Source organism: Erinaceus europaeus, chromosome 2, assembly GCF_950295315.1.
Source record: "Erinaceus europaeus chromosome 2, mEriEur2.1, whole genome shotgun sequence".
Taxonomy (NCBI): Eukaryota; Metazoa; Chordata; class Mammalia; order Eulipotyphla; family Erinaceidae; genus Erinaceus; species Erinaceus europaeus.
The window spans coordinates 5,797,078-5,821,049 of record NC_080163.1 but is presented as its reverse complement, the minus strand read 5'-3'; the positions used below and the strand labels follow the sequence as shown (position 1 = coordinate 5,821,049).

The window sequence follows — 23,972 nt, the reverse complement described above, 5'->3', positions numbered from 1 at the left end:
CACGGAGAGCAGGCGCCCTGGAAGAGGCACTCACACGCCAGCCCAGAAGGTTAAGTGCTGGTGGTACAAAAGGCAAGGACTGGCTTATGGATCCCGGTTTGAGCCTAGGCTTCCCACCTGCAGGGGAGTTGCTTCACAGGTGGTGAAGCAGGTCTGCAGGTGTCTGTCTTTCTCTTCCCCCTCTGTCTTCCCCTCCTTTTCTCATTTTTCTCTGTCCTATCCAACAATGACCACATTAATAACAACAACAATAATAACTAAAATGACAATAAAAACAACTAGGGCAATAAATAGGAATAAGTAAATAAATATTTTTTTAAATGTTAAAGAAAGAAAAATAGATCTCAACAGAGCTCTGGTTAAAAATAAATAAATAAAATAAAACCTTAAATGACCCTCCTGCACATTAAGTGGTTTCCATCCAGGGGGTGTGTCCAGCTGAGTCACAGACCCTCCCCCATTGCCTCGCCTGCCTGTCCCACATCAGTGACCATATCTCCTGGGTTCCTCTCCCTGTGGAAGGGGCCGTGTGTCCATCCATGGACAGGCAGCTCTACATCAGTGGGGGGGGCAGGTCATTCCTGGCATCTGAGCAGAGGGGAAGATGGACAGGGCGTCCTCAGCCCCCACCCCTCAGGCCTTGGAGCCCAAGTTCCCCTTGGGAGGGGGAGGTGAAGGAGCTGTCAGCCCAGCTTCCTGTTGGGGCTTCCTCCTCTCCAGCCCAGACTCTGGGTGCTGCCCTGGTGGAGGGAGACATGGGGTCTCTGCTGCTGCTGCTGCTGCTGCTGCTGACACTGCTGTGGGGCGTTGAGTGGGCACAGGGACAATGGGGTGCAGGGGGAGAGAGGGCATGGATCCAGGGGCAGGGTCCAAGGATAAACATCCAAGCACCAGAACCAGTGATGGTGCAGGAGGGGCTGTGTGTCCTTGTGCCCTGCTCCTTCTACTACCCCTGGAGTTCCCAGAATTACTACAACATCCTCACTTACTGGTTCCGGGGTGAGGGTAATCACCTCACTGCTACTCTTGTGGCCACAAATTATTATTGGAATAAAGTGAAGCCAGAGATTGCGGGCAGATTCAAACTTCTCAGCGACTCCACAAACAGCTGCTCCCTGAGCATCACAGATGCCAGGAAGGAGGACCAGGGAGCCTACTTCTTCAGAGTGGAGAGAGGAAATGACAAATATAACTACAAAGAGAAGACGCTGAACTTGCAGGTGACAGGTAGGTGGGGCCCAGCAGAGGACTCGGGGTGGGGGATCCTCCATCAGGGCAGGACTCAGGGTGTCCCTGCTCCAGGCTGTGGGGTGGGAGGAGGAGACCCAGGCTCTGCCCTCCTCAGGGACACCTGTTTCCCTTCCCCTCAACCCTTACAGCTCAGCCTGACATTGACTTTGAGAAGCCCCTGGTTTCTGGTCAGCCTGCAAGGCTGACCTGCATTGTATGGGGGTCCTGTGATGGGAAAGCCCCCCTGTTTTCCTGGCTGGGGGATGCTCTTGTCTCTCTGAGGTCCAAGATTAAGAATTCCCAAGTGCTCAGCTTCACCCCAAGACTCCAAGATCACGGCAGCAACCTTACCTGTCGGGTGAAAGTCCCTCAGGCTCAAGTGAGCACAGAGAGAACCATCAGACTCAATGTGTCCTGTGAGTGCTGGTGGGGGGGACAACTGGGCTGTGTAGCTGAGGGTGTGGGAGGGGTGTGTGTGTGTGTGTAATGAACAGGATGGGTGTCTGGGAGGTGGTGCGACCATGGTGAGTGATTGATAGCTTTCTGGTTCTCAGCTTAGTGGTTTGGAGGGAGAGGATCAGGCGGGAATCGCAGCCATCACAGCCATCGCCTAGCCTCTCCTTGGGTGCTGGGAGCCTCCAGCCCACTCTTAGCCACTTCTGAAGCCTGCCATGTCCCTCTGCTCTAGATACTCCACAGAACCTCACCATTCACATCTGCAGAGACAACACAGGTAGGAGAAACCTTTTCTGGGGCTGATAACTGGCCATAGGGTCCCCTCCTAACAGAAGGGGTGGTGGGGATCTGAGATTCAGTTTCAGGGCGGGATGAGTAAAACCCCCCTCCTGTCAGGGTGTGAACCCCTAGCTCTCTCTTCCATCCCTTCTGTCTGTTCAAAACCCTTTTCAGGACTGGAGTGCTACTTCATCAGGTAGAGTGCAGGTTCAATCCTATAGCTGAGCTGAGCAGAGCACTGGCCTCTCTCACAATAGTAGACAAGCAGGGGCCTGTGGACTGGTCACCTGGCAAGCTCCCTCCCTCACCAAGCTCAGTATTCAGCCTGGAGTGCTGACACTGGTCTGCATGGTGGCACCACGGCCCAGGGAAATGGGTGCTGTGCTGTCTCTCCCTTCCTCTCTGTCTCTATGGGAATGAAAAAGCCAAGCCTGCATGAGGTCTGGAACCTAACTATTAGAGCAAAACCAATGAAAGAGAAGGAGGAGGAGAAAGAGGAGAAGGAAGATGAGGGGGAGGAGCAGGAGGAGGAGGGGGGAGGAGCAGGAGGAGGATGAGGGAGAGGAAAAGAGGGAAGAGGAAGAGGAGAAGAAAGAGGAGGAGTAAGAGGTGGAGGAGCAGAAGGAAGGAGGGGAGGATGAGGAGGAAGAGGAGCAAGAGGAGGAAGAGGAGCAATACAAGGAGGAAGAGGAGGAGGAGAAAGAGGAGTAAGAGAAGGAGGATGCCAGGCTATTGTCGCGGGAGAGGAGACCAGGAACTTGTGGCAGAGTGGGAACACAGTGCAATGCCTTTATTGATCAGAGACAACACCGTTAACATGGAAGTGGCAGGTTGGAAAACGAAATGGCTAGGAGAGGGGGTGGAGCAAATAAAAGAGCACGAAGGTAGAAAGCTTCCATAGCAGCTGTTGCAAAGGTTCTAACCAATGGGGATTAAACCAATACCCTGCAGGCAGGGCCGGTCTCAGGCAAAACAGTGATTATGTAAACAGACCACAGCATCAAGCAATGCAGGGGACCTGGTGTGATGACCAACAGGAGGAGCAGGATCAGGAGGAGGAAGAGGAAGAGAAAGAACAGAGGAGGTCGGAAGGACTCTCCCGACCTGGGGGGTGGTCCGTGAACAGTACTGAGCTCTCAAGCCAGAGGTCCCCAGTTTGAACCCCGGCTTTGCATGTGCTGTAGCAATGCTCTGATTCTTTCCTGCTGCTTCTCTCTCACTATGAAGCAAACAAATTGTACACAGAAGAAATGTCACGGGGCTCTTTGGTTTCCCAGGAGCCCTCCCAACCCCCTTCCCAGTGTCTTTAGGCCCACTTCCTGCCACCTTCCCTGGTGATGTGGGGGTTTTCTCTCCTCTCCACCAGACTCTCCCCAGGTCTGTTCCAGTCATATAGGGAACCTTCCAGAACACAGGAACCCAGACACTTCTGGGTAGTTTGGGCCAACCTCCTTAGGTTGTAAAGACCAAGCCTCCAACCCAGAGCCAATCGATCCAGCAAGCAAGAAGAGAAGGGTTGGAGGCCTGGCCTTTGTCCCCATCTCTCTCTTTGCCATCTCTCCCCCAAGCCCTGAAGACAGTTCAGAACGCCTCCTCCCTCTCCATCCTGGAGGGCCAGGCTCTGCGGCTGCTCTGTGAGGCCGACAGCAACCCCCCTGCAAGGCTGTCCTGGTTCCGGAGGTCCCTTTCTGAGAATGACACCATCCTCTCCAACTCCTCCACCCTGGAGCTGCCCTCAGTGAGGAGAACGGACGAAGGAGAGTTCACTTGCCTGGCAGAGAACTATCTGGGCTCCCAGCTTGTCTTTCTGAGCCTCTCTGTGAACTGTGAGCTTATGGGGAGTGGGGATGGGATTGGAGGGTAGCACCCCTGAATCCTGGAGAGAAGTATCCTAGGGGGCAAGCACTGGAGTCCTGATAGGGGTGTTCTGACCTCTCTGTGGTCTGAGGGTGAACTCCAGCCCTGGGGAAGGAAGGGGTCCTGGGGATAGTCCTGTGTCTAGGGGAGGGGCCCTTGCCTTCCTTCTGTCCATGATCTGTTAGTGAATGAGGGGCTCCTGGGGCCCCTTCCGGACCCTCTCCTTCTCTTCCGCCTCCTTCCCCCCAGCCACCCCCCACCTGCAGGGCCCCTCGTGCTTCTGGGAGGACAAGGTTCTGCACTGCAGCTGCTTCTCCCAGGCCTGGCCAGTCCCTTCCCTGAGCTGGTGGCAGGAGGACCAGACACTAAGGGCCATCAACAATGAAACCAGCATGGTCACCACCAAATCTGAGGGGCCCTGGGCCAACAGCACTGTGAGCCTCCGTGGGGGCCTGGGCGCTGGCCTGAGACTCATCTGCAAAGCCCAGAATGCCCATGGGGAGCGCAGCTCAGCTGTTCTGCTGCTGACAGGAGGTCTGGTGGCAGGGGGTGGGGGTGGGGGTGGGGTGGGGGGTGGGAGGGTGTCATTGGGGAGGCACAGTAGGTGACGGCAAGGACTGGGTGGGGGAATCCTGGGCTGGATCAAGCCCCTCTCTTCTGCAGTCAAGCCGGAATCCTTGGAGAACGTGGTCACCGCAGCTCTGGGAGGTGCTGGAGTGATGGCGTTGCTGGCCCTGGTTTTGTGCCTGGTCTTTGTCTGCATGTAAGCCCGCCTGGAACAGACTGACACATGGGGAGGGGTGCAGTGGGGAGCGTGGAGAGGAGTTTCTGAACCACTGGTAATGGCAGCTTGGGGAGGTGCTCCTTGGGTAGAGAGCAGGACTTGCAAGTATGATGACCCCCCGCCCCCCGCACTGTATGTGCCTGTACCAGAGCGATGCTCTGTCTCTCTTAAAAAAATTTTTTTTTTTTTGCCTCCAGAATTATCACTGGGGCTCAGTGCCAGCACTTTGAATCCACTATTCATGGAGCTGTCTCTCCCATTTTATCAGCTAGGACAGAGAGAACTTGAGAGGGAAGGGAGAGCTCAAGAGTGAAGGAGACAGAGAGACATCTGAGTTCTACTTTATCACTCATGAAGCTTTCCCCCTCCAAGGGGCTTGAACCTGTGTCCTTGTGCACTGCTGTGTGTGCTTAACCAGGGACGCCACATTGGGGCTGGGTGGTAGTGCACCTGGTTGAGTGCATGTGTTACCAGGACGCCACTGCCTGGTCCCCAAACACCTCTCTCTCTCTTCTTTTTCCTTTCCTTTCCTTTTCTTTTCTTTTCTTTCCTTTTTTCTTTTTTCTTTTTTTTTAATTTAAGAAAGGATTAATTAACAAAACCATAGGGTAGGAGGGGTACAACTCCACACAATTCCCACCACCCAATCTCCATATCCCATCCCCTCCTCTGATAGCTTTCCCATTCTCTATCCCTCTGGGAGCATGGACCCAGGGTCATCGCAGGTTGCAGAAGGTAGAAGGTCTGGCTTCTGTAATTGCTTCCCCGCTGAACATGGGCGTTGACTGATCGGTCCATACTCCCAGTCTGCCTCTCTCTTTCCCTAGTAGGGTGTGTCTCTGGGGAAGCGGAGCTCCAGGACACATTGGTGGGGTCTTCAATCCAGGGAAGCCTGGCCAGCATCCTGATGGCATCTGGAACCTGGTGACTGAAAAGAGAGTTAACATATGAAGCCAAACAAATTGTTGAGCAATCATGGACCCGAAGCTTGGAATAGTGGAGAGGAAGTGTTAGGGGGGCACTCACTGCAAACTCTAGTGTACTTCTGCTTTCAGGTATATATTTTGCAGTAGTTTATGGATACATGTGAACATAAGCTCTCTCTCACAGAAACTGGTGTATATCTAGTTTTTGGGACTTTGTTAGAAAGTGAACCACCTGAGATGAAATTAGAGTATACTATGAAAGGAAAGGTCTCACCCGAGTAATGAAGCTGAAGGGTTGTCATTCCACACGTGAAGTCTCTGGACACAGTCTGAAGTGAAGCATGTTGAGGTGGCAATCATTGCGTTGGTTAGGTTGTGATCAGCGGATGCAATATTATTTGATATGGATTGGGAGAGGCATACGGGAAAGTGGGCCTTATCCAAGGGTTCCAGGACTGGGGGAAGTAGGGGCTCTATCGTGGAGATGTGAGGTTCTTGCTGTCTTAGGGCTCAAAAAGACAATTGATAGTTAATGTTATCATCACATTATTTGGTAATTGTGTTAACTCTGAAAAGTCCTTTTGTTAGGGTTTGCTGTACAGTACCCAGTATCTTGTATATAGCTGTGCTATTGGATGCTTCTAATCTACTTGGTCTAGGCTTTTGAGAGAGTCTGCATATCAAATACACAGCCTATATATTAAAAAGATTCAGTTTGTGTTTTGAAAAACTTTGAGACATACAATTGATTTCCCCCCTCTCATATTAATTAACTACTGATTTATATGTCTACATTTTGCTAGGAGTGTACATAAACACCATTCCCACCACCAAAAGACTGTGACCCATCCCTACCACCCACTCCCACCCCCCACTGGCCCAGGAAGCTACATGTCTACCCCTCACCACAGGGTTTTTACTTTGGTGCCCTACTTACAATTTGGTCAGGTCCTGCTTTTAGTTTCCCTTTCAGGTCTTCTTACTCAACTTCTGTTGATGAGTGGGATCATCCCATACTCATCTTTATCTTTCTGATTTAGCTCACTGAACATAATTCCTTCTAGCTCTGTCCAAGATGGGTCAGAGAAGATGGGTTCATTGTTCTTGATAGCTGCATAGTATTCCATTGTGTATATATACCACAGCTTTCTCAGCCACTCATCTGTTGTTGGGCACCTGGGTTGCTTCCAGGTTTTAGCTATTATGAATTGTGCTCCTATGAACATAGGAGTACACACTTCTTTTTGGTTGGGTGTTATGGAGTCCTTGGGGTATAACTCCAGGAGAGGAATTACTGGATCATATGGAAGGTCCATGTCTAGCCTTCTCAGAGTTTTCTAGACTGCTCTCCACAGAGGCTGTACCAATTTACATTCCCACCAGCAATGTAAAAGGGTTCCTCTGTCCCCACATCCTCTCCAGCATTTGTTGCTGCTGTCCTTTTTGATGTATGCCATTCTTTCAGGAGTGAGGTGGTATCTTAGTGTTGTCTTAATTTGCATTTCTCTGACAATCAGCGACCTGGAGCAGTTTTTCATATGTTTGTTAGCCTTTTGGATCTCCTCTGTAGTGAATGTTTTGTTCATATCCTCTGCCCATTTTTGGATGGGGTCATTTGCTTTTTTGGTGCTAAGTTTGCTGAGCTCTTTATATATTTTGGTGATTAGTTTCTTGTCTGATGTCTGGCATGTGAAGATCTTCTCCCATTCTGTGAGGGTCTCTTTGTTTGTTTAATAGTTTCTTTGGATGTGCAGAAGCTTTTCAATTTGATTTAGTCCCATTGGTTTGTTTCTGCTTTAGTCTTCCTTGCAATTGGGTTTGATTTATCAAAGATGTCCTTGAGGTGTATGTGGGAAACTGTTTCACCAATGTTTTCCTCTAGGTATTAGATTGTTTCTGGTCTGACATCTAGGTCTTTGATCCATTTGGAGTTGATTTTTGTTTCTGGTGAGATAAAGTGGTTCAATTTCATTCTTCTGCATGTTACAACCCAGTTTTCCCAGAACCATTTATTGAAGAGAACCTCCTTTTTCCATTTAATCCTTTGAGCCTCCTTATCAAAGATTAGATGCCCATAAGTGTGGGGTTTTCTTTTCTTTTTGCTTTGTTTCATTTCTTTTCCCTTCCCTTCCCTTCCCTTCCCTTCTTTTCCCTTCTCTTCTCTCTCTCTCTCTCTCTCTCTCTCTCTCTCTCTCTCTCTCTCTTTCTCTCTCTCTCTCTCTCTCTCATACTAGAGCCCTGCTCAGCTCTGGCATATAGTGGAGGTGGGGATTGGACCTGGGACTTTGGAGGCTCAAGCATGAGAGTGTTTTTGCAGAACCATTATGCTGTCTCTCTGCCAACTGACGCTCTGGTTCTCTAACACAAAAATAAATATTTCCCTTTGAACATCGTGGATGGAACTGGGAGGAATTATTCATTATGAATTAATGCAGGAGAAAGATGAGTACTGGCTGATCTCACTCATACATGGGGGAGCTTCATAGGTGGTGCTTCTCTCTCTCTGAAAATGCCACCCTGAGAGCAGCCTGAGAGCAGTGGAACTGCAGTTGTGCAGGGAAAAAATTGGGGAAAATCTTTTTTTTTTTAAGTTAAAACTATAGGGACCATATGGTAGTGCACCTGGTTGAGCGCACACCTTACAGTGTGCAGGGACACGGGTTAGAGCCCCTGACCCCCACCTGCACGGGGGAAACTTCACAAGCAGGGCTGTGGGTCTATCTATCTGTCTATCTATCATCTATCTATCTATCTATCTATCTATCTATCTATCTATCTTCTCTTTCCCTTGCAATTTCTCTGTCTTTATTTAAAAAATAAAGAAAGGAATGAAGGAAGAAAGAGAGAAGAAAGAGAGAGGAATGTGTTTTGGGACCACATGGTGGTGGTGGTGTACCTGGTTAAGCATACACTGCAGTGAGCGAGGACCCGGGTTCAAATAGAGGTTTTTGTTTTTGTTTTTTTTTTAAGTTAAACATATGCTGAGTTGATTGGACTCTAGAGAGTTGGGGTTCTTCTGTTTCCCTTTGTAGCAGTTTTATTGAGATATAATTTCTTTTTAAATTATGTATTTATTGGACAGAGACAGCCAGAAATTGAGAGGAAGGGGAAATAGAGAGGGAGAGAGACCTGCAGCCCTGCTTCACCACTTGTGAAGCTTCCCTCCCCTGCAGGTGGGGACTGGGGCTTGTACTTGGGCCCTTGTGCACTGTAACATTGTATCCACCTGGCCAAGATATAATTTTCATACATATAAAGTGGACAAAATAGGGGCCAGGCAGTGGCGCACCTGATTAAGCACACATTTACAGTGCACAAGGACCCGGGTTCAAGCCCCTGGTCCCCACCCACATGGGAAAAGCTTCACAAGTGGTGAAGTAGAGCTGCAGGTGTCTCTCTGTCTCTCTCCCTCTCTATCTCCCCCACCCTCTCAATTTCTCTCTGTCTCTATCCAGTAACAAATAAATAAAAATACTTTTTAAAATAAAGTGGACAAATTCCCAGAGGTTCATTTTTTCCCATCTCCCCAGCTTCAGAACATTTCCATTAGCCCCCAAATGGATAAAAATAAAAAAAACACCCCATGGTGGGTCAAGTGGTGACATACTACGTAGAGTGCACACACTATCATGCACAAGGAACCAGGCTCAAGCCCTCCATCCCCACCTGCAGGGGGAAAGCTTCACAGGTGGTGAAGCAGGGCTACAGGTGCCTGTCTCTCTCCCTCTATCTTCCCTGCCCTATTGATTAGTCTCTTTCTCTGCCCAATAAAAATACACAAACAGATAAATAAAATATTAAGAGAGTTTAAGACACCATGCCCCTTGATACTTCCCACTCCCACTGCACCCATCCATGGAAACCATGAATTTACTTACTTTCTCCTCCCAGTACTTCATAGAAATGGAATGGCACTGCTTTCAGACTTCCTGGTTTCCAAATAATGCCCCACTGTAGGGAGGGGCACATGGTAGCGGCCTGCTCAGCCACAGATGGGCACGTGACCTGCTTTTACTTTTCCAGGCTTGGCAGTAGTCTAGAAGTCCTTGCAGGAGTGGGCCAGGCAATGGTGCTCCCGGGAGACTACACAGGACCTGGGCTCAGGTCCCTAGTCCCCACCTGCAAAGAGGAAGCTTTGTGAGCAGTAAAGCAAGTGCTGCAGGTCTGTCTGTCTATCGATCCATGTATCCTCTCAATTTTTCTCTGTCCTACAAAATAAAAAAGAAAGAGATAGAGAGACAGAGAGGGAGAGAAAGGAAGGGAAGGAAGAAGGAAGGGAGGAAGGAAGTAAAGAAGAAACAAAGAGGGGTCAAGTGGGGGTCAAGTGGTAGCGCAGCGGGTTGAGCGCACGTGGCACAAAGCGCAGGGACCGGCGTAAGGATCCCGGTTTGAACCCCCGGCTCCCCACCTGCAGGGGAGTCGCTTCATAAGCGGTGAAGCAGGTCTGCAGGTGTCTGTCTTTCTCTCCTTCTGTCTTCCCCTCCTCTCTCCACTTCTCTGTCCTATCCAACAATAGCGACATCAATAACAACAACAACAATTATAACCACACAATGAAAAAAAAAAAAAAGGGCAACAAAAAGGGAAACAAAGAGAGAGAAAGGAAGGAAGGAAAAGAGAAAGAACGAAGAAAAGGAAAGAAAGGAAGAAAGAAAGGCTGAAAAAAGAAAGGAAGGGAGGAAAGAAAGGAAGAAAGAAAGGCTGAAAAAAGAAAGGAAGGGAGGAAAGAAAGGAAGTAAGAAAGGTTTCCCAGAGTGGTAGATTCATGGTGCAGGCACTGATCCCAGTGATAACCCTGGCGGTGTTTTGTTTTTTTTTTTAAGTAGAAGTCTTTGCATGGGAGTGGGGATTTGGGGGTGGAAGCCGGGGCTTGGGCAGCCTCGTCCACCAGGGACGACAGACAGCCTGTCAGACAGGCTCTGAGCCTGGTTCCAGTATCTGGGGGCTTCTGTTGGCTCCTGGGGGGAAGGGGACAGCCTGCCTGCCCGCCTGTGCCCAGGACATGTAACAGGAATTCTCTAATTTCTCCCTCAGCGTGAAAATCTTCAGGAAACGAGCAGCTGGAAGACAAGAGGTCAAGGACGATGAAGACGTCATCATGGGTACAGTCGCCTGGGTGAGTGTTGATCCCGTCACCTGAGGGCCGTCACAGCCAGATGGGTGAGTGGTGCTATTGATGTATTTATAGTCATTAAATTTTACTGGAGCAGCAGCTAGGCGGTGGCGCACCTGGTTAAGTGCTCACATCACAGTGCACAAGGACCCAGGTTCAAGCCCCCGGTCCCCAGCTGCAGGGGGAAAGCTTCACGAGTGGTAAAGCAGGGCTGTAGGTGTCTATCTCCCTCCCTCTCTCTCTCCTCTCTCCTCTCAAGTTCTCTCTGTCTCTATCCAATAATAAATAGAATCTTACTGGAGCACATGGGGAGGGAAGAGACACCTGCAGCACCGCTCCCCTGCTCAGGGAGCTCCCCCCACCCCTGCAGGCAGGGACTGGCAGCTCAACCTGCTGTCCCTGTACGTGCCATAATGTGCACTCTACCGGCTGTGTCACTACCTGGCCCTTAATTTCAATTTTTTTAAATAGCACCATATATAAGTAGGAAACAGAGCCCCTGGCATCTTTTAATTCTGAAAGTCCTTGTTAACCCACTAATAATCACACTTATATAATTGAACACATCACACATTAGCGACCTAGGAGGCGGTACAGTGGCAGAGCACAGGACATGCAAGTATCAGGTCCTGAGTCCGGTCTTCCACATGTGCTAGAGGGATTCTCTGTCTCTCTCACCAATTTGTTGGTTTTGACTGACCCTTAGAGTCTTTGGGCACTTCAAATTACAGAAAGTCCCAGGGGAAATCTCCACGCGTCTCCCAAGCTCTACGATCACGGTCATAAGGAACCAAAGTGTGGCCCAGAGCAAAATGTTCCAGAGACAGAGAAACTGTCTCATGAAGAAATAGTAGAGGCTTTGGGAAATCTCTTCATATGTAGAAAGGCAGTCCATGGTGGATGGGTAACCAAGCAGTGTTTACTTATCTGGGGGATAGGTGTGTTAGGTCCCACATTGGTGCACCAATTATTATTAAAAAAAAAATTGTGGCTAAAATAGACTATTTACCTCCATCCACCTGCTCCAGGGCCCATATATAAATACATATTTATATTTAGTGCCAGAGCCTGTGTAACCTCTGAGTCCCTATTGGTCTGAGCTTATAGCTCACGGTCACATCTGACGGACATTGCAGGCTGCACTCATTTCAGGACCAGTTTTTTCAAGTGGCAGGGTAGGATAGCCCCAGCCTGCCCTTCAGAGACTGGATTACCCCTACCACCATTGTTTTATGGTAGAGCCAAGGTCCTGAGAGGGCCCACAAGATACTATTCCTTATGGAAGCGACCAGTGGTGGTGGAGAGAGGGACCTCTAGAGGTCAAGGCCCATCATATGTGTATGGGAATCCAAGGATTCCCTAACTAGGACCCCAGATGATCAGGTGGTGTGATATTGACCAAACAAGCCATTATTAAGTGGGCCAGTCTCTTGCCCATATCCAACTTTTGTAGTCCTTTCTTTATCTAATTATCTTAGATTTTTCTTTCAGTTGTTTAAGCATTGAGTATCATTTGTTGAGCCCAGCCAGAGTTAGGATTTGGAAATTTGTCTTCTTTGGGCCTTTCTGCTAGGCTCTCCTGCTAAGTTGGTCTAAATCCAGCCAATTACAGAATTTATGATGCCATCGTTAGGCACTTCAACCATTACTGAGTGCTTTGACTTTGAGTTACATGATCGCCCCTTGTTTATGATACGTGCACACCTGTAGCCAGTGCCCTGAATCCTAGCCTAACCTGGTATCTGTTACTTAGTTAAATAATGTGCCATCTAACTTGGATGTAGGTTGTCCCTTGTGTTACCAAAGGTCTTGAACCTGGGTCCTGGCACATTGCAACATGTGCGCTCAACCAGGTGCGCCACCACCCAGCCCCAAAATGCAGGTCTTAAAGAGGATGCAAGGGGTTTCTTATAGTCTTAGAGAGAGTTAAAATATCAATAATTAATTATTATGGCCAGGTTATTTGGGGGGTTTAGTATCTACATTAGTATACTTGACTTCACTATGATTTGAACGCTTTGAATGGTATCTGAACCTCTTTGTATTTTAAAAACTTACAAGGTCAAAAGGTCTTGACCTGTCTGGCCTAAAGCTATAGTTGATTTAGATGTTTGCAGAACTATATTTTCAGATACATTTTTAGAGATCCATAAACAATTAATCCCCTTATCAGAGTTTGATCATTTTGAAAATCTAAGACAAGTATTAGCAAAAGCTAGTATTTGTGCTTAGGGCTATGATCTAGGCAGTTGGGGGACTTGAGATATTAAATCTATCCACCACCACCCCACATGTCGTATTACTATTGATATAAATAGTGATAGGACTAGAGTTTCACATCATCCCCGCCATGGAAAGTCTGTGCCTTCCCCTCCCCCTTTTCTATTATTATTTGTTTTAGTGATAGATATTTCCTTCTATCTTTAAAATAGGTAGTCATGAGAGAGAGAGACAGAGAGAGAGAGAGACAGGCTAGAGCACTGTTCAGCTCTGGTATGTTGTGGTGCCAAGACTTAAATCTGCAGCTTCTGGGGCGACAGGCCTGCAAATCTGGTGCACCACCACTTCACATCTCTCTGAAATATATATATACACATTTTTTTTGTTTTGCCAGAGCACTGCTCAGCTCTGGCTTATGGTGGTGTGGGGGCATTGAACCTGGGACTTTAGAACCTCAGGCATGAGAGTCTCTTTGAATAACCATTATGCTATCTACCCCCTGTTCCTTTTAAATAATATTTATTTATTATTATCCACCTTCCTTTTTAATTATTTATTTATTTATTATTGGATAGAGACAAAGAGAAATTCAGAGGGGAGAGGGAGATAGAAAGAAACAGGGAGACACCTGCAGCCCTGCTTCACCACTCATGAAACTTTCCCCCTGCATATCAGGACCAGGGGCTTGAACCCAGGTCCTTGTGCACTGTATTGTGTGTACTTAACTAGGTGTGCCACCACCTGCCCCCCGTCCTCTTTTATTAATATTTGTTTTTTCAATTTTTAATGAGAGAGACATGGAGAGGACTGCTGGCACTCCCATCGAGTGGATCCAGCCAGGAGGCAAGTCACCGACCCTCCCTCTCTGGCTCTTAGGGGCCTAGAGATCTAGACAGGAGACATCAGGGAGGATTCTTGTGCAAACACTCATTTTATTTGGGGGTGGGTTTGGGTTTATATAGAGATTTAAACAAAGAACAATTTTCAAATACATCAGAAATTACAGGTTTCTTAAAGGTCAGCTTGCCCCTATGGTAGGGGGCGGGTATGACAAGAATTGATGAGATACATAAAGGTCAAGACAATTAGTCTTCTTGATGCAGGCAAGTTAATTATCCAAAGGCATTTGAGAGAAGCATAGGGGTTAAACCAGTAAGGTGAGATAGAGAAAAACAAAGCTTGATGTGAATCATAGATATCAAAGGGCACAAGGAAATAGGATTTTGGGGGTTTCTCTGTCTGGTGTTGGGGAGGTGTATGACAGAGTGTGTTCTCCTTTGTGAAAGGTGAAGTGCATGTGTGAACTTTGAGTGACTATCATAAACTCTGAGTGAACCTTAAAGCAGGAAGCCATTTGGCCTGATAGCAGGAGAAACTAAGTGTGAGAGGCCTGTAGGATTTCTGTGAGCTTGAGAGACTAACAAGAAGAAACTGAGTCTGGGAGACTTTTCCCTCTTGGTTCATCTCTAAGGAGAGAGGCTAACAAGTGGAGTGTCTTTCCAGACCTCCATCCAAGGATGGGAGAGCTTCCCTCAGCTGCACCAAGCTCTCACATAGTCCCACAGAGGACCAAAGGCCAGGCAGTGGCACCCATGGCAGAGCACACACAGGTAGGGCATTTGGTCCCTACCCGCAGGGAGGAAGCTTTGTGAGCAGCAAAACAGTGCTGCGGGTACCTCTCTCTCCCTTTCTAATTCCCCCTTCCCTCTCAACTTCTGTCTCTCTCCAAAGTACCATGCAAGAAAATGTGGGCAGGGGAGATAGCATAATAGTTATGCAAAAGAGATTCTCATGTCTGAGCCTCCGATGTCCCAGGTTCAATCCCTTGTACCACCATAAGTCTGAGCTGAGCAGGGTTCTGGTACACACACACACACACACACACACACACACACACACACAGTATTCAGATTTCTGCATCAAATAACATAAAGTTATCATTCATAGAAATACATGACATAATAAAATATTTCTTGAAAATGTGTTTTAAAAAAGAGAGACCAGAGCCCAGCTCAGCTCTGGCTGAGGGTGGTGCTGGAAATTGAACCTGACACCTCAGAGCCTCGGGCAGGAGTCTTTCTGCAGAACCATCATGCTCTCTCCCCAACTTTGCCTTATTTTTTTTCTTTCTAATCTTCATGTCCTATGAGTCCAGTCAAAGGGGAGAACTCTGGGGCACTCTCTGTGATGGCTGGTCTTGAGGGAAATATGCCCCAAAGACTCAGTATCCTCCCACTGCAGTTGGTTTTGTCCTGGGCTTTCTACTTGTCAGACTAGATGACGTCCATCCAGCTCAGGAAATTCCTGTCTGCATGTAAGACTCTGTGCTTCTGCCACAAACTTCTGCTGAATGTTTTGAATCTTTGTGTGGGTGTGATTCCTCCTTCTCTCTCTTGCTGCATCGGGTGAGTTAAGGTCTGACAGAAATCTATGCTGGCATTTTTGAGACAAAAGCCCAACAGGTACGTTCATACCTTGCACATACGTACGTATAAGCTCCCAGTCCAGGATATATACTCACATACACTTTTGATTTGCTTTCTAATAAGATGTTAAGATTTATTGGAGGGGGGAGAGAGAAAACCAGGGTGTGACTTTGTCATATGTGAGGCTGGGAATTAAACTCAGGATCATAGGCACCAAAGTTAGAAGCTCTGCTCACTGTACCAGCTCCTAGGTCACCAGTTAAATATATTCATCACACCCTTATCTGCACAAAAGGTGTGTGTGTCTGTATACACGCCACACCCTAGTCTATTCAGTGTGTTACTCTTGTGCTTAGTGCCATTACATCTCTATGTTCTTCTTCCTGCTACCATCTTCTGCCTATTTAAGTATCAAGATAATATCAAGTAGCTGGAGACTATCTCTGTATTGGGGGATCAATGGCTTAGGGTCCACAGTAAATACAGATGTTACGTGTGTAAAATTTCTCAATTTTTTGCAAAACTCTGACACTGCCCCCAGCCTAAGTCCTTTCCCACCAGCATGAACCAGGGCCTGAACTCCCCCCCCACCCGCCACCCACCCACAGAGTTTTTTTTACACCAGCTCCAGTCCAAGTTCTGCTTTGTGTTTCCTCTCCTGTTCTTATTTCTCAACTTCTATGAGTGAAATCATCCCACATTCAAACTTCTCTTTCTGGCTGATCTCACTTAATATGATTCCTTCAAGCTCCATCCAAGATGAAGTGAAGAAGAGAATTCTTCTCCTTTTTTTTTTGCCTCCAGGGTTATAGTGCCTGCACTACGCATCCACTGCTCCTGGAGGTCACGTTTTCCATTTTGTTGCCCTTGTTGTTACTGCTGCTGTTGTTGGATAGGAAAGAGAAGTCGAGAGGGGGGGGGAAGACAGAGAGAGATAGAGAAATACAGACACCTGCAGACCTGCTTCACCACCTTTGAAGCGACTCCCATGCAAGTAGGGAGCCAGGAGCTGTACTGAGATCCTTACGTTGGTTCTTGGGCTTTGTGCCATGTGCACTCAACCCGCTGTGCCCAGCCTCCAGAATTCTTCACTCTTAACAGCTGAGTAGTGTTTCATTGAGTATCTAGATCACAACTTTCTCAGCTACTCAGCTGTTGTTGGATACCTGGGTAGCTTCCAGGTTTTGACTATTACACATTGTGCCGCTATGAACATAGGTGTAAACAGATCTTTTTGGATGTGTGTGTTTGGTTCCTTAAGATGTATCCCCAGGAGAGGAATTGCAGGGTGATAGGGTAGGCCCACTCCTAGCCTTGTGAGAGTTGTTCTCCAAGGAGGTCGGACCATTTACATTCCCACCGGCAGTGCAGGAGGGTTCATTTGCCCCCCACAACCTCTCCTATCCCTGTCTTTTCTGATGAACTTTTTAATGAGAAAAGACATAGAGAGAGACCAGGGATGGGGCAGGGGTACACCTCACACACATTACAGCGGGCAAGGGCCAGGGTTCAAGTCCCCAGTTCCCACCTACAGGGGGTGGGGAAGTTTCATGAGCAGTGAGACAATGCTGCAGGTGTCTCTCTCTCTCTCTCTCTCTCTCTCTCTCTCTCTCTCTCTCCCTCTCCCTCTCTCCCTCTCCCTCCTTCTCCCTCTCCCTCTTCCTCTCCCTTTCTAATTCCCCCATCTCTTTCAACTTCTCCTTGTTGCCATCCAAAACAAAATATTTAGAAATGTGTTTGAGAGACAAGGCATAAAACTGGAATGAGATATTTCCTGAAAGACATAGGTGTCATTTGAAGAGAGGCATTTGTTTTGTGGTTTCTATCTTGAGTTTTTTTTTTTCTTAGATAAAATTAATCTATCCGGGAGTCGGGCTGTAGCACAGCGGATTAAGCGCAGGTGGCGCAAAGCACAAGGACCGGCATAAGGATCCCGGTTAGAGCCCCGGCTCCCCACCTGCAGGGGAGTCACTTCACAGGCGGTGAAGCAGGTCTGCAGGTGTCTGTCTTTCTCTCCTCCTCTCTGTCTTCCCCTCCTCTCTCCATTTCTCTCTGTCCTATCCAACAATGATGACAACAACAATAATAACTACAACAATAAAACAACAAGGGCAACAAAAGGGAAAATAAATAAAATAAAATAAATTTAAAAAAAAATTAATCTATCCACTTCCTCAAAGTTTTTCTGATCTTTTGATGGCAGGTTATGAGCAATGTTCTGCTGACTCCACTCTGTGTCCCCATTCAGATTTGCTTCTCCTTTCACATCCTTGGCATTGGTTACCACTCACTACTCTCTCTCTCTCTCTCTCAAACAAATTTTGTGAACTGTCTTCCTACTTTATTGTTTCAAAAAAAAAAAAAAAGAACTAAGTTAGACTGTGGGTTTTCTCAGTTATATTTGCTTTCTCTTGTGACTCTTTTCCTGTAACTTCCTTCATACTTCCTCCTACTAGGTTTTGTTTATTCTGGCATTCTTCATTCACCTGTAAGGTCAAATATGATATGAAAATAATTGACTTGCAGCACTCATGGTTTTGGGGTTTTTTTTTTAGATTTTAAAAATAATTATTTATTGCCTTTTGTTGCCCTTGTTTTATTGTTATAGTTATTGTTGTTGTCATTGTTGGATAGGACAGAGAAATGGAGAGAGGAGGGGAAGACAGAGAGGGGGAGAGAAAGACAGACACCTGCAGACCTGCTTCACCACTTGTGAAGTGACTCCCCTGCAGGTGGGGAGCCCGGGGCTCGAACTGGGATCCTTCCACCAATCCTTGTGCTTGGTGCCATCTGTGCTTAACCCACTGCCCAACTCCCTCATGGTTTCTTAAACAAGCATGTTTTATTTATCACGCACTAGAAAGGGTTTCACATGAGACAAAAGACCAATCAGAGCAATACCGTAGTGCATGTGGTGCTAGGGAATTGAAGCAGGAGCCTCAGGCAGGTAAGTCTGTTGCTCCACCAGTTGAACTATTAAAAAAATTGGGGGACTTGATGTTGGTGCCCATGGTTAAGGGCACATATGACCATGAGCAAGGACCTGGGCTCAGGCCTGGCTCCCCCGCCCCATGCAGAGGGGAAGCTTCATGAGCAGTGAAGCAGGTCTGCGGGTGTCTTGTCTTCTCTCTCCCTCTCTATCTTCCCCTCCCCTCCCAATGTCTTTCTGTCCTATCAAGTATACTAGCGGTGAATTTGTAGTGTGGACACCGAGCCCCAGGGATAATCCTGGTGGCAGGAAAAAGGAATACAAACAAACAGAAACAACAACAAAGATAGCCACGACAAATAAATGAGCTAAATAGACAACACATATCAATCAACCAGAAAAAACAAAGACTTCTGTAGGGTAGCCAGCAAAATGGTTATGTAGGGGAGCGGTAGCGCAGGGGGTTAAGCATGGGTGGCGCAAAGCACAAGGACCGGTGTAAGGATCCCGGTTCGAGCCCCCGGCTCCCCACCTGCAGGGGAGTCGCTTCACAGGCGGTGAAGCAGGTCTGCAGGTGTCTGTCTTTCTCTCCCCCTCTCTGTCTCTTCCCCTCCTCTCTCCATTTCTCTCTGTCCTATCCAACAACAGTGACATCAAGAACAACAACAATAATAACTACAACAATAAAACAATAAGGGCAACAAAAGGGAATAAAAAAATACCCAAAAAAATGGTTATGCAAAGAAACTCTCATGCCTGAGGCTCCAAGGACTCCGGTTCAGTCCCCTGCCCCACTCTCAGTCAGAGTTGAACAACGTTTCTGTAGCAACAAGACAAAACACTTTCTAAAAACAAAGACTTTTGAGGACTTGTGTCTGAACTCCATGTTTGGGCTCAATGTCGGAGTCTTGTTTGGCAGAACAGAAGCTTCTGGACCCATCAGTCCCAGTATTCGAAGAAGGTTGCAGGGGGCACCCTCAGAGGTGGTGCAGTGGATATGGTGTTGGACTCTCAGGCATGAGATCCTGAGTTCCATCACCAGCACGGCATGTGCCTGAGTGATACTCTGGTGCTCTCTTTGGCCTTCTCTCTCATGGTAATAAATAAATATGTTAAAAAAATAGTTGGGGTCAGACAGTAGCGCAGTGGGTAGCACAAGGACCAGTGAAGGATCCTGGTTCGAGCCCCTGGCTCCTCACCTGCAGGGGGGTTGCTTCACAGGTGGTGAAGCAGGTCTGTAGATGTCTGTCTTCCTCTCCCCCTCTCTGTCTTCCCCTCTTCTCTCCATTTCTCTCTGTCCTATCCAACAACAACAACAACAATGGGCAACAGAAGGGGGAGCAGTGGATTCATAGTGCAGCAGGCACCGAGCCCCAGCAGTAACCCTGGAGGCAAAAAAAAAAAAAGTTGCTTGAGGATGAGGCCGTCCCATGAAGGTAAAAGTCTTGCAAATCAACATTTCTTCAATAAGCTGATAGAAAATTCAATGGAGCATTGCACTGGAGAGTTCCCAGAAGTGCAGGAAAGGGAGAGAATGAATGTCCCACCAGCCTGCCATCCCCCTGGGGATCATCTGCCTCAGTCCCTCTTTCTTTTTCTTTTCTTTTCATTTATTTTGCCTCCAGGGTTATTGCTAGTTCTCAAGAAGAATTCTCAAGAGAGAGAGGAGATAGGGAGAGGGAGAGGGGGAGAGAGAGAGAGAGAGAAAGAAAGACCTGCAGACCTTCTCTACCATCTGTGAAGTGTCCCCCTCCTACAGGTGGGAGGTGGTGGACTTGAATGCAGATTTTTGTGCCATCCTTGTTCTTAACATTCTGTGCGCTTAACCAGGTATGCCACCGCCCGGCCCCCTGCCTCAGGCCTTCTCTGCTTCCTTCTCTCCCCTCAACACAGGGCTCCAGGCAGCAGTTCCAGCCAGATGGTACCCTGGACCAGGCATCCCCTGGCAGGGAAGCCCCCGCCCCAGGAGAGCAGCAAGAGCTTCACTATGCCAACCTCAACTTTCAGGGCATGAAGCCGCGGGAGCCGCAGGACACCAGCAACACCGACTACTCAGAGATCAAGAAGGGCAACTGAGGCCTGGCCCCGGCTCCGCCCTGGCCAGGGCACGCAGCCTCTCTGGGGGCCTGAGGTCAGGGCCCATCGAGGAGCCCAGAGCCCAGTCCTTGTGGAAGTGGGAACATGAAACCCCAGGGGGAGCAGAAAGTAGCCATCACCCTGTACCCTGCCCTTTACAGAGCCCCGTTCTGTAAAGCAGAGCTGATGCCTCCTACCTCAAAGGCTGTGTTTGTCAGCATTAAAGAAAGTCACATGGGGTGGGGGCGCTGGAAAGGCATCTCAGTATGAGAGCACAGGACTTGCATGTCTGAGGTCCCAGAGGTCCCAGGTTTGATCCCTGGTCTGGCCAGTATTCCAGAGTGGAGCAGTGCTCTGATCTCTCTGTTTCTCATTAAGATTATTGTTTGAAGGGTGGGGTGGGGTGGGGTGGGGAGGAGAGCCAGGCCTTATGCATGATTTCACTGCTCCTAGCTTGATATGGTCTTGTTTATTCAGATAGAGGAGAGACACCACAGCACGCTGGTGACACCTCCCAACAAGGTAGCTCACCCGGACAGTTGCTGTTTTGTCATAAGAAGAGCCCAAGTTTGAATCCGGCCTGTATGAAACTGTGTGGGGCTTCAGTGCTGTGGTGTCTGTCTTCTCTCTCTGTCTGTCTGTTTCTATCTGAAAAAGTTGGCTTGGAGAAGTGAAGCTGAAGTGATGGAAAAGAAGAGGGAAAGAAAGAGAGAAAGGGAAGGAAGAAGAAAGAGAAAGGAAGAAATGAAGGGGTAGGAAAGGGGGCTGGGCAGTGGCGCAGCGGATTAAGCACACATGTCGACAAATGAAGGGGGAGGGGAAGAAACTTTTTTTCCACGTGTTTTTCCTGAGTTAAACCAATACTGTGTGATGTCTATTTCCCTTATTTAACTAAATATATTTTCTTCTCTTACATGCAGCTTGATGCCAATCTTTTTCTCACTTCTCAAAGTCAGGTCCACACTCTGTCTTTGGTGGGTATCTTTTCTCTAGATTTATCCCCTCTGCTAAGAGAGAGAGATAGAGACTGATCCACATGTTGATTTCCGTCAGCTGGGCATGTGCTCAGAGCTGGTGGTCTCTCTCCTTCAGACAGAGACGTCCTCCTGGAAGGTTCTCCTGAGGCTGGGGGGTGGCCAGGCACATGTCAGTGTCACTGCTCATCCCAGAAGCCTCCACTTGGCCCTCAGAGTCCCCCTGCCTATGGGGAGTTTCACTCCTGGACTGTTTAGATAGCAGATCTCCCTGGTGTATGTTGGGTTTTCCTGGGGGTTTGGGGGGAGGTTGGCAGAATTGGTTCAGGTGTGCTGTCTGCTACCAGGTATGGGTGGGTGCAGGCCCTGTCCACAGGTGTGTGCATCCATCAAGTGAGACCCTGCGAAGGTCATGTTCTAGGACAGGAGGCCTCAGTTTCCCCGCTCTGACAAGTGGGAGAGTTAGTAGTCAGTCCTTTCTTGCAGGACTATTTGAAAGCTTGGTAGAGTTTAGGGGAGCTCTCCCATCCTTGGATGGAGCTCTGGAAAGACACCCCACTTGTTAGCCTCTCTCCTTATAGAGATGAGCCAAGAGGGAAACGTCTCCCAGACTCAGTTTCTTCTTGTTAGTCTCTCAAGCTCACAGAGAGCCTACAAGCCTATCACACTTAGTTTCCCCTGCTAGCAGCAGGCCAAATGGTTGTCTGCTTTAGGGTTCACTCAAAGTTCACACATCCACTTCACCTTTTGATCACAAAGGAGAAAACACTCTATCATACACGCAGCACTACCAGACAATGAAACCCTAAATCCTAGTTCCTTGTGCCCTTTGATATCTGTGATTTACATCAAGTTTTATTTTCCTTCTTTCCTACCTCAGCTTACTGGTTTAACCCCTATGCGTTTCTCAAATGCCTTTGGATGATTAACCTGCCTGCATCATGGAGAATAATCATTTTGACCTTTATGTATCTCATCAGTTCTTGTCATACCAGCCCCCTACCATAGGGGCAAGCTGACCTTTAAGAAACCTGTAATTTCTGACGTATTTGAAAAATGTTCTTTGTTTAACTCTCTATATAAACCAGTACCCATCTCCAAATAAATGAGTGTTCGTACCAAAGTACTCCCTGATGCCCCCTTTCTGAATCACATGGTCCCTGAGAGCCAGTGAGGGAGGGTCGGTGACTTACCCCCTGGCTGGATCCACTCCACGGGAGTGCCAGCACTTTCTGGGGCTGGCGGTGAGGAGTCCACAGGTAGACTCAGCCCGGAGCCTGGTATTCACGGAGTTTCACTGGACCTGAGACTCCCACCAGAGCCTCAGGCATGACAGTCTCTTTGCATTACTATTACACTATCTCCCCTACCCCCATTTTTTCATTCTCTGACTTCAGATACAGATGGGGAGAAAGAGGAGATAAAGTGAGACAGAGATATCACAACACTGTCGCACCCAGTGCTGAAACACTCCTGTGGGGTACCAGGACTCGAACCCGATTCCTTGCCAGCACATGGAAAAAGCACACCTATCTTATCCTTTGAGCTATCTTCTAGTTCCTGCCTCCTTTTTCAAATAATGCTTTTAAACCTTTATTTATTTGTCTATTATTATTATTTGGACAGAGGCGGAGAGAAATTGAGAGGGAAGGGGAACAGACATGGAGAGACAGAGACACCTGCAGCCCTGCTTTACCACTCCTGAAAGTTTCCCTGCAGGTGGGGATGGGGGTGGAGAGCCCAGGTCTTGCACAGGTTAACATGTGCTCTCTACTGAGTGCATCACTGCCCAGCCCCTATCTTTCCCTTATCGAAAGGGAAATTCAGGCAGAGGCCTGCTGCTTAAAGTGTGGTCTGAAGTCTAGTCACATCAGCAAGCCCGAAGTCTCAAAAAAAAAAAAAAGTAAAATATGTAAAAAAAAAGAAAATATTGTTATATATCAACAATAAGTACATATATTCTTTAAAATATTTTTGTTTTATTTACTTTTGGATAGAGACAGAGAGAAATTGAGAGGGAAGGGGAGATAGAGAGGGAGAGATACAGAGAGACACTTGAAGCCCTGCTTCACCTCTTATGAAGCTTCCCCCTGCAGGTGGGGACAGGGGGCTTGAACCTAAGACCTTGTGCACTGTAGTGTGTGGACTTAACCAGATGTGCCACTGCCTGGTCCCAATAAGTAGAAATGTTTGTAAGTTATCTTTACCTATTGGATAGAGACAATCAGAAAGAGAGGGAAGGGGGTGATAGAGAAGGAGAGAAAGAGACACCTGCAGCCCTGCTTCACCACTCACAAAGCTTTCCCCCGGCAGGTGGGGAGCAGGGGCTCGAACCCAGGTCCTTGTTCATTGTCACATGTGTGCTGAATTCCACCACCCAGCTCCAGGACTTATAATATTTTTTCCAACCGCATTTCTGTATGTTTAGAGCAAAACAGCAAACAGCCCTTTGCTCTTCACTGTCCTTTAAACACTGAAGCATTCAAGGCACTACAGGTTGAAAAGAAAACTTTTAGGGCAGCTAGATGGGTGAGGGAAAAAGAGGAGGGAGCCCCCGGCTGGGTGGCGGAGCACCTGGTTGAGATCACGTTACAATGCACAAGGACCTGGGTTCAAGCCCCTGGTGCCCACCTGCAGGGGGAAGCTTCTAAGCAGTGATACAGTGTTGCAGGTGTCTCTGTCTCTCTCCCTAACCATCTTCC

General features: G+C 47.9%; 2 protein-coding genes across 3 annotated transcripts in view; one reads left to right on the top strand and one right to left on the bottom strand.

Annotated features, from left to right (window-relative positions):
* The window catches only part of SPACA6 (sperm acrosome associated 6), a 231,142-nt gene that overhangs the window by 122,671 nt on the left and 84,499 nt on the right, over positions 1-23,972 (bottom strand). The window lies entirely within an intron of this gene.
* On the top strand, positions 698-22,384 carry SIGLEC5 (sialic acid binding Ig like lectin 5). Of its 2 annotated transcripts, none has more exons than XM_060175395.1 (8): positions 698-1,227; positions 1,380-1,646; positions 1,919-1,963; positions 3,534-3,791; positions 4,072-4,356; positions 4,486-4,585; positions 9,556-9,694; positions 10,567-10,649. In XM_060175395.1, the coding sequence occupies exons 1-7, from the start codon at positions 756-758 to the stop codon at positions 9,671-9,673; spliced, it is 1,545 nt and encodes a 514-aa protein (XP_060031378.1). In that variant the 5' UTR covers positions 698-755; the 3' UTR covers positions 9,674-9,694; positions 10,567-10,649. The 2 variants fall into 2 exon arrangements, with proteins under 2 accessions (XP_060031378.1, XP_060031373.1); XM_060175390.1 differs by lacking the exon at positions 9,556-9,694 and adding an exon at positions 20,114-22,384 and having other exon boundaries at positions 704-1,227; positions 10,567-10,648.